This window comes from Dermacentor variabilis, chromosome 1 (genome assembly GCF_050947875.1).
Source record: "Dermacentor variabilis isolate Ectoservices chromosome 1, ASM5094787v1, whole genome shotgun sequence".
Lineage (NCBI taxonomy): Eukaryota > Metazoa > Arthropoda > Arachnida > Ixodida > Ixodidae > Dermacentor > Dermacentor variabilis.
This window is the reverse complement of record NC_134568.1, coordinates 176,879,274-176,894,682: the sequence shown is the minus strand read 5'-3', so window position 1 is coordinate 176,894,682 and position 15,409 is coordinate 176,879,274. Positions and strand designations below refer to the sequence as shown.

Sequence of the window (15,409 nt, the reverse complement as noted above, 5' to 3'; positions counted from 1 at the left end):
AGATTCAGTTTTAATCTTCAAGAGTCCTACACTGAGGAGGAGGTGGTTCATTGAAGAGCGAAATCCTAAAGCGCGAATGAAAAAGTCGCAGCTTCGCCCGAAAGGCGAGCATCGATTGCGATAGCAAAGCAGTAGACAGCTATACAAAGTAAGGATAGTAGTTTTATCGGCCATATAAACTTGCGAACATTCATTAACTAACTAAATTAACAAGCGTGGTGTCAGCGCGTACAGTCAAACATTATACACATCCCACTCGATGAGCGCGGACACTCGCTGTCAAAACGCTGGCGTGAGGAAGCACGGCAGCAGCAGCGAGCGAAGTGTTCTTCGTGCTATAACTTCAGCGCAAACTGAGCAGCGTGAACGCAGCACACATAAAGGTTCATATGAACCGTCAAAGCGCCTAGTTTCTGCCCTCAATGCAGATCGCCTTCAAGACATAGCGCGCGCGGCAGCGGAATACGCAGTACAACGCCGTCGACTTCGTCCTTTCCCTCCCTTCGGAACCTAGCGCGCGACGGAAGACGGCGCGCTTCCTTCCCGCTTTGCTCCCCTGCGCGTACGAGACTGAGCCGCGATCGTCGGCTCCCTTCGCACGCTTTCACTCACACATACAGCATACGGCACGGGGCGACGGTGTTACCATGGCATAGAATACCGCATGCGCTCCTTCCAGTTGTATGTGGCAAAGAATACAGGTTGTACAGGTTGTAGACGCGTTCACGCACATGTGTTCTACGATTATTTATTATGGCTATAAAGACATAGAATATGTAGTGTGCAAGAAAGCTCACTGCTTATAGCAATATTAAGCTCGCTAAGCTGACTGAATTGTAAGCAAGCAATGCAAATTATCTCGTAGAATCACTTAAATAAAGCGTACATATAGGCATACGAAATCAGCCATAAACTATGCTCCATCGGAGGCTCCTCTCTATCGTCGCACCTGAAGATTGAGAAGAAAGTAACAAAGCGCAGCAGAACACGTAGCAGCTAATACGACAAGGGCGTATTGCTGAATTAGGAAACGCCTTGAGGTTACAGCATTAAATCACTTCGTGTGCCAAGTTACGCATCGAGTCGGACGGGCTTTCTCATCCCAGGTCAGCCTTGATCTCAGTACTCTTATGTGATCTCAGTCCCCTTATAGACCACCAGGGTGTAAAATGCAGATTTCCATAGCGTTCACTGTGACATAACTCCCTCCTTGTATTATCATTATCTCTCTCTTACTTGTTTGCTTCATTTAGCGTGAGTGACAAGACAAAAGGCTTGGCTGGTCAAAGCAAGCACTCGCAATGGAGGACTCGAAAGTGTAATAATAATAATAATAATAATACGGCAGACTCAACGCACTCACTGGAATCAACGTTAAGTTTCTTAAAACGTTTCAATTAAATGTTATGCAAACAGACATATGATGCGTACAATTTTATTTTGTTTCCAAGTGCTCGTAACAAACTGGTCTTGTTCTACGCCGCGCTTTGCAGCATAACAAATAACTACCCGCAGCATAACTACCGGGAAAGAGGACACGTCGCCGAGAGCCCCCCCCCCCCCCCCCCCCGCCACCCACATGACATGACCGCGAATTGCACTGTCTCCGACATTGGCCCAAAATATGATCTTAGCAGCACAAAAACTCGAAAATGAAAGATATCACTGAGAGGAACGAGAGGAAAGGAAAGACGAGCGCTACGTAGCGCTCGTCTCACTGATATTTTTCATTTTCGAGTTCTTGCGCGACAAATATCATGTTAAGCGAACACCGACGGGCCCAAGAAGTTACTTCGGGATAGGCCTACTTTCGATTACAACATCTTCGGGTCCATTTTACTGAGGGAGAAACCAAACGATCAGACATGCCAAACCCCAGGGAGGAAGGCAAGGAAGCTTCTCTTTAATAAAATTCGGCAGCATCTTACACTCCTGTAACAGCTGAAGGCGAAAACCTTCTGCACACGTGGTAATGCATTAAGTTATACTATCGGAGGGCTCAGACTTCTTGCGAGACATAACGAGCCTCAGTGTCAAGCAAACGTATGGCGCTGTAGGTCAACCTCTTCAACGACACATGCGAGTACCTAATGCACTACCAAAAGGTTTTTTCGTTATTTCTTTCGTTCTCTTTCTCTCTCTCTCTCTCTCTCTCTCTCTCTCTCTCTCTCTCTCTCTCTCTTTCTTTCTTTCTTTCTTTTGTTATTTTTTGTTCTTTCTTACTTTGTGCTTTTTTTCGTTTCTTCATTAATAATCAGACATTGCATCTTTGGTTGCTTAAGGGATATGACCCATTCCTGATGATGATATTTTTTGTCTCACTAGATTACACGCCGCTTTTTTCGGGTTTAAGCCATTGCAACGAGCCACTTAAGGTTTTCGCCTTAGAAGAATCACGCGCTTAAAGGCGGATGTTTACTGGTGCGATAATATTCAGGTACCATTTATAGGTTTCATTGCATAATTACGTAGTGAAAAGTGCCGGTCAGCGGCACATATGTATGGCCAGTACAGATGGCTCTATAAGCCGATAAAGTGAGGCGGAATGGTAGACAAATGCAGCAACGCTTTAAAACAAAAAATTGCCGACGATTACGTTACTTCCTAATGCGAAATTTGAGCGCAGCAAATAAGCTGTTTCACCTTTTCGATAGATTGAGGCAAAGAAATCTAGCAACACATGTATGCGCTATCACAGAATTTTTTTTTTATTTTTCACACGTATTCCTTTAACAAAGACTCCACTAACAGTTCTTGACAGTCATGAAGGAAGCTTTGTGGTCGGAGAAATAGACTGATATATGTTCGACTTGGTACACCAATGCTTGATTCTCAAAGACGAGATGTATACAAGTGCCTCGCGAGGTTGTCACAGCCATGGGACGCGTTACGAGCGAGAGGAACGGGATGTTCTCCCGCATAAGTGTTAGGAAATTGCTGTTTGTCTTTATGTCAAGCCGCCACCGATCTGGCTCTCTGATTGCCACCGCACAGGGCGAACGGCAGCGGCAATTTCGGCTCGGGCGGTGCACATATACAGATCCGCCGCCACCGATCTGGCTCTCTGATTGCCACCGCACAGGGGTTGCATTGGAGGAGGAGCGAAGAAAGGAACTAAGTTTGAGCCGGCGCTTTGACAACCGGAGACTCGCAGGAAGAGGGGGGAGGGGGGCGGCGTGTACACCCAGCGGCAAACGATGGGGGCAGAAGCGCGCGCAGCAAGCGGACAACACGATAAAGGGAGGAGGGAAGAGATAGCAGCGACTGACTGATGCCGCTGACGCCGATAGTGAGTCAACCCCAGCTGCGGAGTTGGTTTCAGGGACAACGAATAACCGGCGCGTCGGCAACTGAAGAGCACCCTATCCGCCACACAAGAACAGGGGGGGGGGACCCTTTCCTCCTCTCTCTGCATGGCGGCGACGGTGTTCTATGCAGTCACGTTATCTTGACTCTCTAGCGGCGTCAGCGGCATCCAGCGGTATCAGTCGATCGCTGCTAGCGCTGGGGGGATGAAAGGGGGGCGGAGCTGGTTACGAGGCCGACGACGACGCCGACGCGAAACCCAGGAACGGACGCCAAAGAGCTGCGCTCTAAAACATTAATAACAATTAAGTGTGATACTTTCACCGCAGCATTACTCTTTATGCAGCAGTGCACGCTTTACAGGGGAAACACACGAACATGCGCGAGCACATCTACCATTGCTTATATTACTAGTAATCGGAAAAGGCGCTCGAAAGCCGCTAACTTTCAGCATTGGGGTTAAAGCATAAGAATTAATGGCGTCATTTGGACAGTCTCAAAGGCACACATGTCACAAAGTAGCGCAGTACGTGTAACTAAGTTGTCTCTTTTATGCGTAACATTTTTACACTATATCAAAGAAATTATCCCATTGGATCTGCCACGCGCAGGCAGAGCAATCTTCTTTTTTTTTTTAATTTTGGTCTCCATTTCGCCATGCAGAGTGTGACGGAGACCAAGAAGGAGACCTCGCAGCTGCCATCGGGCGGTTCGCTGCTCTCCACAACCACCACGGTGACAAACCGTTCGACCAGCACTAGCAGCAGCACGGCCAAGAAAGCCCCCCCACCCACGGCGCCCAAGCCCAAGCTCAAGCTGAACACGGAGCTGGCCTCAGACGTGGCCCGTTTCGGCTTCCCTCCCGACAGGCCCTGCTCCAGTGCCAGCGTAAGTGAGCATGATCCTTGCAACACACCGAGTTTCGGTAAAATTTAGCAACAGTGTAACATCACAAGGAGAAATAGGCTATTTAGTGAGCAGAAAATTATGTTTATCACGTACAGAGCACTGACACAGAGTGAAATAATACTAATAAGAGAGCTCGGAGTAGTTTAAAAGTGCCGTAGTGTATTCATCTACGCACAGCAGGCTTCTGTGGTTTTTGTGCGTCCCAAGATATATGTTTGCTGTAAGGTTACTCAAAAGAAAATAATAACGTACACGTAACACTCAAAGAGGCAGCTCTAACGCTAAGTACGACAGCGAAATTGCAGCAAAAGTTGAAAAGGCACTGTGTGATTTGTGCTCTAAATGCAAAATGACGATGTCTCGTAACATAATGTCGATGTTTGAAAGTTCATCTTCGGCCACTATGAAAAGTTTTAAAGGACGCTTTCTACGTATTTTGTATGGCGTCCTCTACGAAGGTGCTGCAATGGCGGTTCCAGATACAAGGTACAAATTTTAGCGTGTCCATCAAGGCAGTTCGAACGCTTTAAGTCTGACTGCTATGTGTTCACTATGTTTGAATCCAGCTGTAGAAGGTCTCCCGTATAATATGCACAACGTTCCAGGCAGAAATTATTAACCGTTTAGTTACAGCAACAATTTCAAGATTTAATTAACTGCCCGAAGAAGCGTTTCAAAGGCACCGACTGCACTTTGAAAATATTATCTTCCACCTGCAACGTAATAATTCGAACGGCCCCTCCAATATACCAATAACTTCGAAATTTCCCCTGCGAGTTCTTTCCAAAACACAATCTTTCCCACCCTATAAAACTGCAAAACGCAATGAAGAAAACTTTGCTGCGCCTCAGACGCACTCAAGCTGCAGTTTTGTAGCTTTTAGGCTCCAATCCCTTCCCCCTTTGTTAGATGCAGAAGGTATAGACAATTTCTTAAAAATTCCCTACGCGCCTGATTATTCCACATTCTTCTAACCTTGCCCACACGTAGAAAGTAACATGGTCAACATTTCTTGCAAATTTCACTGCAGGTTTCAATGCCCTGCCGCCAATTGCCGCCAATTATTGCCGCCAATTGGAGCCATCGCCGCTCATCGAGCCGCAATGACAGCTTCCGTGTAAAAGCTGCTCGTAAAAAAACAAATGTACCATAACCTCCCCACATCTACTATAAAGTGCGCATTCTTCAAAATAGAGCGGCACTTCCGCGTTTATGTATCTGTAAGTTTATACATAATCATTTCTTCGTGATCGCCATTCGTTTCAGAGTATCGAGCTCACTACAAATGTAACAAGTAGAGATCATGTGTTTCTCCTCCAGTGCTGATTACTGCGCACCTCTTGTTCTTTTTTTTTTTTTGTCAAAATGCACAGAAGTTGGATTGCCTTCGCACCAACAATATGCTCTGGTCCGATTAATGTCTTTTCAAGACTGTCATTGAGCCCGTAGACTCACTGATCCAGGCAAGAGCAGCTGCTTTATGCGTTTGTTAAAACAGGCGCGCTTGTTTCTGCTCTTTCTGTTCCCTTGTTTCCCGCAATGGAGACGAGAAGCATTGGCATGAGTGGCATTCATGTTTAGGCGCACGTAAAATGGCTTAAATATTTTCTAGAAGAAAGAGCTAAAATTACAAGCTGTGCGAAGCATCGAAGAATGACCACCTTCTGTGCTTCACTTGGCTTTTCATTACTAAAAGGATAGCGCTATATTTTGATGTTTTTCTTGGTTTCAGGATGTAACATATCTTGAAGTGTTGTTTTTTATACTTTCTTTAATAGCTTAATGATAGCTTCAACAGCTTTAACAATAGTGTCTCTTCGTGATACAATTATTGCTACGTTAGGAAAGACTCCGGTGCTTGGAAGCACAAGGGATAGGCCAGCGAATCCATAGATACGCTCTTTATAGATGAGGGCTAGGCTAAAAACATACATCAATAAAATATGTAGGACAGCCATCAATACTATATACAAGGTCGTCAGAATATCAGGCTAAGTTTTACATAAAGTCTCACCGCCTCTTTAGTCTCTCAACAAATAAAGTCTGTGACTAGATTCTTGGTCTTTGTGTTCACAAATAGAGACGACAAATGAATGTCCAGTTCTGAAATCGGTGATTCACTGTGGCAGTGGAGATGACGACGGGCGGTGCACGGCACCAAGCCCATCGTCTGCTTCGCCGACGCGTTCTGGTATCCAGCTGCATCACGCTCTCATCACGCTCCGCCACGCTCATTCCGCGCAGGTGTCACTCGCCAGTGCATGGCTTCTACTCCTAAAAAATAATTATTAAGTTCGAGAACTTGTTGCGGCAACGACCTACGCTTTCAAGATCATGGGGTTAAAAACCCATGAATACGCTTGACTACATCCATGGCTACGTTCAGTGGCCATTGCCATTTCATGACACTGGTAGCTGGATGTTGTAGCCAGTACGCAAGTTGAGCGATAAATATGCTTATTATGTAGGAGGTACGCGAATTGTGGTTCATGTACCACCTGGATAGTAGCTCCGAGAGATGGTTCCGACTACTTGCAGCACGATCTACTGCTTTATCATCAGTGTTAATACACTTTCGCGTACGTTACCATCATCCCTAATTAGGAAAGCTTAAGAACCTGCAAAGCGCGATCTTTATATGGTAAAATACTATGTCATCGTTCAAACAGTACGAGATGATTGCGTCTTCATCTGGCTCTAACGTGCGATTCTCGTAGATCAGAAGAAAACATTAAACACCTGTTGCACACCTGCCCTCGATACGAGGTCCGGCGCATTTCTCTACAGGGCGCACTAAACTTGCTGAATTCGAGAACACTTTCTGAGACGAAAATCCTTGAACGGTGGCAAGGAAGCTGCTCTTGCGCTACTGCAGTTACTGAAGCGCACCACCCTGAGTGACCGTTTATAGTCCTCCTGTGCATCCTGCTGGGCGCACGCAATATTCATTCTGTTCTTTGCCTTTTTTTTATTCCGTCTTTCCCTTAAAGCCGGCGCAGGGTAGCAAATCAGACGCTGTATCTGGCCTCCCTACCATTCCTCTGCTTACCGTCTCTCTCACTCGGTAAATTTTGCTTTAAGCACGAGATTCCCACAATAGATATAATACTGCCAAGCTCCTGCCATCCACTCGTTGCTAAGCTTCTGTTTTTCGATTAGCTGAACAAGCCCTTTTCAACATTACAAACTGCTAGTAATACCGCTAATCTTGTGAGTTAGCTAGTTAGCAACAGACAGCGCGCAACCCTGTATGCTCTACAAATAACTTTCGCTCAAGTAGACCATGCGAGCTTTTTTTGAGAGAAACCTGTACCACTTTCTAAGAACTCCCTGAAGGAATACACTGATTCTTCAATGGAAAAGGGAGAGTAAACTGAGCATGAATAAATAAATTAGAATGAAAAGCAGCAGACTAAACTAGCCTATTGGCGGGCTAAAATAGCAGAGCTTTATTGCTGTGGCACGCACAGGCCTGTCGAAGGACGCTCCCCCTTTTTGACCCGTAAAATTGTTGCTCAGTGCAGACAGAACCAGACAAACGAAGGGCGAAGTTAACCAGAATAGCATCCCGTTACCCACTTAGGCCTGGCGTCAGAGGGCGAAGGCATGAAAATGATCTCCACCGCAAAAGTTTTGCGAAAACTTTTACAAAAAAGACGCTTTCTTTTTTTCGTGTGCCAAAATTGTCTGGCACAGCTTACGTGCTCTTATAGTCTTCTCTGAAAGAACCGCGAGAACCTGCCGTTATTGCAACGCGTTAACAACTGCTAATTCAACGAGTGTGCTCGGAAAGGGACGCAATTGCGGCGCAGTCTGCAAATGCACCTTTACAGAACGCGATGCGGCAAAACTCGTACTGAAAAAGTTTGCGCGGAGGCACGTGAACAGCCGAGAAAGGACAAGGACGAGCGCTAACTCACAACTGAAGTTTATTCCAAACGCATACACGAATAAATAGAAAAACCGAAACAGAACAAATCAAGGCTACCGTTTTGAACGTCACGTGTTACCCCGTGTATCTGATCGAGTTGACCAAGAACCGAAACTCCCTATCGGAGAAGCGAACGGAAGTCTGACTGAAGCGCTTATCTCCGCTGCTACGCATATGAAAGGCTTCCATGAGCTCTCACGCGAGTTGATCCCTGTGCCTGAATAGGATTGTTGTTTTGTCGAAGAGCGGTTTGCATTGGAGGACCTTTTCTTATCGTTCTCGCCACACGTGCGGCAATGTCTTGGGAGGTTATCTAGGGAATCTCCTCCAAGTGATCTTCGGTGTTCTCCTAATCTTTAATTACCGCATCGTCCAGTTTGGCCGATGTAAAATGGGCCACAGGACAATGGCAACTTGTAGGCAACACCCCTGTCACAAGGAACGAGCGGGGCTGTGCGCTTGATACTGCAATCATTTCTTCTTTTTTTTTCGTTCTGCTGGCTTCTTCATTCTGCCTGTACGTCTGCGAACAGATTTTTGTCAATTTCCGAGGGCCGGAAAACACTATCGGAATGTTCTAACGCTCTGCTACATTCTAAAGGCCATGTGCCAATTGGTGCACGCATGGTATAATGACAACATTTCGACATGTTGCCGTTGCCAACATGTTGCCGACATGTTGCCACTTTAAGATCAGAAGACATGACCTCTTGTCTTAAAGCAGCCATCTCCAAGTCTTGCCCACCTGCAATCAATGAAAGTGTTGCGTCCCAGTTGGAAAGGCTGAAAGAGAGTGCATACCCTATGCATGGAGACTGCCAAGGTGGATCAAGGCAGGGCCGCGACCCAAACTCCAGGGAACAGACCGTTGAAATGTTGCCGTTATACCATAAGTGCACACATTGGTACATGGGCTTAAGAATGTAGCAGGGCGTTACAACATTCCGATGATATTTTCCGCCCCTCGGAAGTTGACAGCAATCTGTTCGCAGGTGAGCAGGCAGAAGGAAGAAGACGGCAAAGGGGAAAAAAAGAAAGAATAATTGCAGTATCAAGCACACAGCCCCGCTCGTTCCTTGTGCCAGGGGAGTTGTCTGCAAGTAGCCATTATCACGTGGCGCATTGTACATCGGCCAAACCGGACGATTCGTTAATGAAAGAAAAGGAGAACACCGAAGATTACTTAGAGGAGATTCCCTTGATAACCTCCCTAAACATTGCCGCACGTGTGGAAAGAACAATAAGAAAAAGATCCAATGCAAACTGCTCTTCGAAAAAACAACAATCTTATTCAGGCACAGGGATCAACTCGTGCGAGAGCTCATGGAAGCCCTCCATATGCGTATTAGCGGAGATAAGTGCGTCAGTCAGACTTCCGTCCGCTTCTCTGATAGGGAGTTTCGGTTCTTGGCCAACTCAATCAGGTACGCAGGGTAACACATGACGTTCAAAATGACAGCCTTGTTTTGTTCTGTTTACTTTTTCCTATTTATTCGTGTATGCGTTTGGAATAAACTTCAATTGTGAGTTAGCGCTCGTCCTTGTCCTTTATCGGCTGTCCTCATGCCTCCGCACGAACTTTCTCAGTGTGCATTTCAACCAACTAGCCCAACTATCTGCTCTCCTAAATGCAAAACTCGTGTTGCTAGGTTGTTTTAATATTGATAATATTTCCCCTCCCATTCTTGTCCAATATTGCGAGCATACCACGGCAATTTGCTTGACTGGTAGTGGTAGTGCCCATGCCTCCTGCTTTGGAGCGCTAATCATCGTATGCGGACTGCTAATGTTAACGAATTGATTCTGAGGCCGATCGTGCAGGTGTGTTGTCCTTAAGGATGCTGATAATGCCTTCGTCGCCCTATGATGCGACAGGTCGGCATTCCAGAACAGTTTATTCTGGAAATGGTCTGGTCAGCAAAGCGAGCTAGCTAATTTTGACCTGGTGATTATGAGCTGCTTGTGAGGTGTTTATGAAGTAGGCATACCAAGATAGCTTGTTCCGGCAATGTTCTGTCATTGGCGCCAGCTACTTAACAGTGACCCCTCTGCGCTGCGCTCGTGAGCGGCTGTGATCGTGTGCCTATGTCTGTTCTCACTTTTATAGCTGCTTAGCCCCCAAGTCTAGGGCAGGAAGCCGGATCTTCTATTCTAGTTAACATCCCTGTTTTTCTCCTTTATGTTGTCTCTCTCTCTCTCTCTATAATCGAACAACCCGATAATTTGTTGAAGATACCGCGTTCATATAATTCCTGCGGGCGCACATAATCGGACAAGATGGCAGAGGGTTCTAATTGCATTGCTACTTTTTTTTTACTCACTAGAATTCAAGAACAGAAAGTTATGAGCACAATAGCATATCACCTCTGTTTGTTATACCTGTCATCTTGCAAATTTCGAAGTTATTTAGAGTGGGACTTGAAAGAACCTCTGGCCGTGCTTTCGGCCAACCCTAGGTTCGAGATTATGTCAGTTGAGTGACAATACATAACACAGTTGCGCTTGCGATGCAAAATTACGTTTATATAAGTGTTCCTGTCCAAAATAAAGCATTTGAGTAAAGCAGCTTAAATTTATAATCGCCGGGTGAGCTCAAAAATCTAAATAAACCTAGGAAGGAAATGAATATGCGCGGCGCAGCAAATAGCGAAGTTTTTTTTTTCGTTAATTTTTTTCTTCTTTTCCTTCTCTTTCTTTTCTCTTTCTTTCTTTTTCTTTTTTTTTTTTCAGCAAGTAAAGAGACGCATGAGCTGTCGCGGTATGTCTTGAGATTCAACACCGGGCGCCTCCATTGAACACCGAGAGGCGCCTCCAAGCTTCCTGTCAGCGACTCGACGGCACAGTCGCGATGGGCCCGTGCTGCGGCACTCCAGAGGCGACCCGTTTATTTCGGGCCGAATTTACCGTTGTCGTTCCCCTCCTTCCGCGCTCCTTTTTCCGGAGCGCGGCGTGGGTCGAGCGCTCGCAGCGCCGCCCTCTGAGAGGCCCGCTACACTGCCGACTGCTCTCAAACAACTTCTGGATCGCAGCCACAGCTCTCCCTTCCTCCTTGTGCACCGCTGGCTGCGTGCTTCTTTTCTGGGGGGAGGCAGCACAGTCGTCTGCCTCCTCCCTTTCGCTCTTTCCTTCAATCCACCTTGAGCCCTTGGAGGCCTCCGATAACGCGAGCAAGAAGCACGCAGGACGACCGCGCGGACGGCCCGCCCGCGAATACTTTACCCTCGGCGTGCGCCGCGCGGGCCTCGATGAACCGTGATGAAAGCGAAGGTGATCTGTAGAGTGGCCGGGAACAGCGAAACGCGACGCGAAGGAAGGGGAGGCAAAAGAGCCGGTCCATCCGCGCAGGCGAGCCCGGCCGCACACGTGAGGTGAGACGCCTTCGGCTCCCTCCCCGACCGCCCATCCAACACCACTGCTTAGATGTCTGCGTTACGACATTTCTCTCTCTCTCGCTCGCTTTATGTCGGCGCATGCACCTGTTGCGCACGCACCCACTCCGTGCTCTTGCTTGGCTCGTCTCCGGAAGTTGACAAAATTTGTTGTCGTCAAAACAAGACGTCGACGGCTTGAAGCGGCTGCGGCATAGCCACCTGGCTTCGCGTACGCCGTCCTCTAGAACCACCGAAAACCGTTGCGCTCTATCTTCAAATCGCGTGACTTTCACTGGCTGCGCAAAACAGAAGCGGACTAATTGAAACAAAATTCGTTTGGAGTTAAACCACCTTGTGGAAGGTTACCGTGCATATTTCGTCCTTTCGCTTCCGCGACCTTAGCCCTAGTCGCTGTTGGTGACTGCCGCATTTCAGCATTCTTCCTTTTCCCTTACAACATGCAACTACTAAAAATAACGAAGGTATGGTTTCTGGTCATGCCAGTTTTGATTGATATTACAGTTGCTCCGGCTGGTCTTTTATTTATTTACTCGCCTTGCTTTGAACGTACTTGTATTTTCTTTAAATATCCTTTAAACGTGTTCTCCTGCACATGAACCACAGTTCTTCATCAACCGTTTGTTTTCATCCATTTCATTTCCAACATGTTTGTAGTCCCTTGTGTTGATACAGGAGCAATGTCGCGCGTACTTTTCATGTCCCATACGGTGATAGAACTACACCAACAGTCTTGTTTTTGTTCCATGTGTGTAGCTGAAGTTTCCCCCCCCCCCCAAAAATATCAAGGAAAATAAAGGAAAATAGCGATGAGAATTACAAGAGCAAAACAGGATGAGTTCGTAACCATTTCATATAATTAATCACGCCACCCAAAAGAAATCATGAACAAAGACAACATAAAACACGTTAATTCTGTCGGATGAGCTGAATACGAAATAAATATAAACCTTAGGAACTCTCCGTCTAATAATGTGCTCTCCTAATTTTCTCAACCAACGTCTACAAACCTTCATCAAATATTTAGTTTCTATACTCAGTGTGGTTCCACGCACTTCAGGGGGTGTATTTTGTAATATTTTTCTCCGATTAACTCATTTCTTTTCACCCGTCACGCCAAGCGGCCTGTAATGCCACTGACGGAGGCGTAGCTTCGTGTGATGGCTAAAAGAACAAAAAATGAAGAGTCGTTAATGAATACGGCCCCAAGTGGATGTATTTATTAATGTGAACTGCACGTGCCATTTCTCAATCGTAAGATGAGTCGAGTTTCTCATCACAAATAAGCATAATAACCGTCAAAATAATGAAATGAGGCACAGTCTCCCAAAGTAGAGCTTGTTAGGTGTAGTAAGGCCTTAAATTCATTGTGGCATTGTCGCGCTTACTCAGCCATCTATGCAGTGTAGGCAACTGTATTTTTTGTGGCACGCAATATGCCATGAAGCTCCTAGCATTCGCGAGTTGTGTTCCTCACGACTCCGAGAGACACACTCGGATCGCGTCGTTTGCGCGCCTTGCATTCTGCGCAGCTTGATCATTGCCGAGCGCTTGGAGGGGCGAACGTTTTCAATCGCAGGCAATATCTCGCGTCGCTGCCCAGAAAGTATGCTCGTGCCTGTAGGCAGCGCTCGCGCGCCTTCTCCGCGAGTTGGACCGACGCGCGATACCTCCTTTCCCCGCGCATGTGCAGGAAGCCAGTGGGCACCCGGCGCAGCACGCCGGAAGTTCGCAGGACAGTCCGCTGCTGAGCCCCACGGGGCTGCTGCTGCTGCCCAAGTTCTACGAGCCGCCTACGCAGAACTCCGCCATGGACGTGCATCCGCTCAGCCTCCACAGGAGTAAGGCCGGCCACCCCTCGGTGACCCAAGTCTCCTTCTTTTTTGTACCTTTGTGCGGTACGCGTAGAAGCGTACCTCTGACAGCGCGGATGACGAAACACCGTATTCAAATCAGGGCGCCGGGACTTGAAAGAAAATAAGTACTGTATACGCACCACGTGTTTCATTTATTTATACTTCTTTTTTTTTTCTTGTTGCTGCAAAACGTCAGACAATGTTATATAACTGAAAGCGATAGTGATGCTTCCCGCGCTTTAATGGGGGGAAAGTCGAGTATGATCACAGAACGGCGCAAAACTTTTCTACTGTGCGTATTTGTGAAATAACAAAGCTATGTGCAGCAACGTACATAATATATATTGTAACACAGCATCAGATGGCGCGGGAAAACCCATTAGTAAAGGTTACTGCTGTGACTACTTACCGCAGTCAGCCCGATCTAATCTGGTGCAAGGTCTTCGGCGTAATTACTAAATAAACTTTATGAATAAGCATCGCTGGTGCGAGAAGCACTTCGGCCTCTTTCATAGAGCCCTGTGTAATAGTTTTTCTCCTGGCATACACGCGCAACTTGTGAAAGAAACACACCTGGGCGTCTATCATATCTGTTATAGGCGTGTTAAAAATTTTGCACAACTGCATAAGATGAATATAGTGCACAAAACACTGAAGGAAAAAGGGAAGCTTTCCACAATACGAGAGCATCAGAAGCTTCACCTCTGCTCAAAAATGTCCGTCGACGGGCATACAATGTACTTACATTGTTGTACTCACGCGCAACAAAACTTACAACAAAACAAATTTCAGCTTAGTAAATTAACAAAACTTGTAGAAATCCAACAAGAACAACAAAAACAGCGTATTTCTGTCGGTTCTGCACCACTTATCTTCGTATTGCAGTCGCAGCCCTCCCCCAGCGGCTAAAGGTAAAATTGCGTTAAGGGGAGCAATTCAGAAACGTAACTTCCCCAAGCCTAAAGTGCCGTGCTTTTTTTTTTCTTTGCTCGCTTTCGGGTAGGGATGGGAGGAAGTGGGAGAAGTGAAGGAAGGGCGGTTTGTTCCTGATATGAAATAAAAACAAAGACGTTGCGCAAGACATCACGTTGCTGCAAGACTAATGCGACCTGTTTTGCGCACTGCTGTACTCGATGTCACAAAGCCCTTTTTCTCCTTGCAGAAAAAACTTTCTCTTCATCGAGCTTCTACGAGGAGCCTAACTGCATTTACCCCACTGTAGAAGAACAAGTAGAACTAGCTCGCAAAATCGCAGACTCTCTCTCGGCGGACACCAACCGGAAATCTCGGGGCGCCAACATGTTCTTCAAGAGGGTCAAACGCTCCCACAAGTGGGTCCATGAAGGTTTGTTTCCCGATCACAATGTGCTAGTCACCTGTGTTAATGTATGCAGTATTGCAATTTTAATCTTGCTTTGTTCTTTTTTTTTTCTATTTTACTTCCTTGACGAGCAGCGTACTTAAAGATTTCGAAAGGCCGCTCTAAAGAGTCTTATCCCCATTTTTCTTCACTTAAAGGGACTCTAAGGAGACAATTGACTTCAGCTGCGTTAGTCGATTGTCCTTTTGCAATACTAAGAAAACCGCGAGCAGAGCGTTGGCAGGAGACGCAAAAGCGAACGGCAGCTGCAGACGCTGCATTGACGATCACGCACGAGCGCGCCGTGGCGTCATGGATACTCACGGCGTCTATTCGGGCCTAGTTAATCATTTATCGGCAAAGGTGGACCAAGATGCATTTTAAAAGGGCCAAATACAGAACTTGGCAAGTTTTCACGACACTTACCCAACCACCCCCCCCCCCAACAGCAAAAAATAAAAAAATAAAAAGATATCTATGAAATCAGTGACGTTGCACTGACGCGCCGGCGTTGGTGTTTCAGTGAGAAATTCAAAATACTGACCTATGACCTTCAGTTTCTCTTTTAATAGTCAACTTATTACGGTAACATAACGAAAAAATCGGGCAGGATGAATCTGGGACGCAGCCGCAGCGGGGTATGTGAAACGCCTCGTGC

General features: G+C 46.5%; 1 protein-coding gene across 1 annotated transcript in view; it reads left to right on the top strand.

The window, feature by feature from the left end:
• LOC142588450 (uncharacterized) overlaps nt 1-15,409 on the top strand; it is a 117,893-nt gene that overhangs the window by 88,780 nt on the left and 13,704 nt on the right. Inside the window, exons 5-7 of the mRNA XM_075700209.1 lie at nt 3,970-4,194; nt 13,229-13,376; nt 14,554-14,736. Coding sequence (XP_075556324.1) covers nt 3,970-4,194; nt 13,229-13,376; nt 14,554-14,736 — 556 coding nt within the window. The remainder of the gene's footprint in view (nt 1-3,969; nt 4,195-13,228; nt 13,377-14,553; nt 14,737-15,409) is intronic.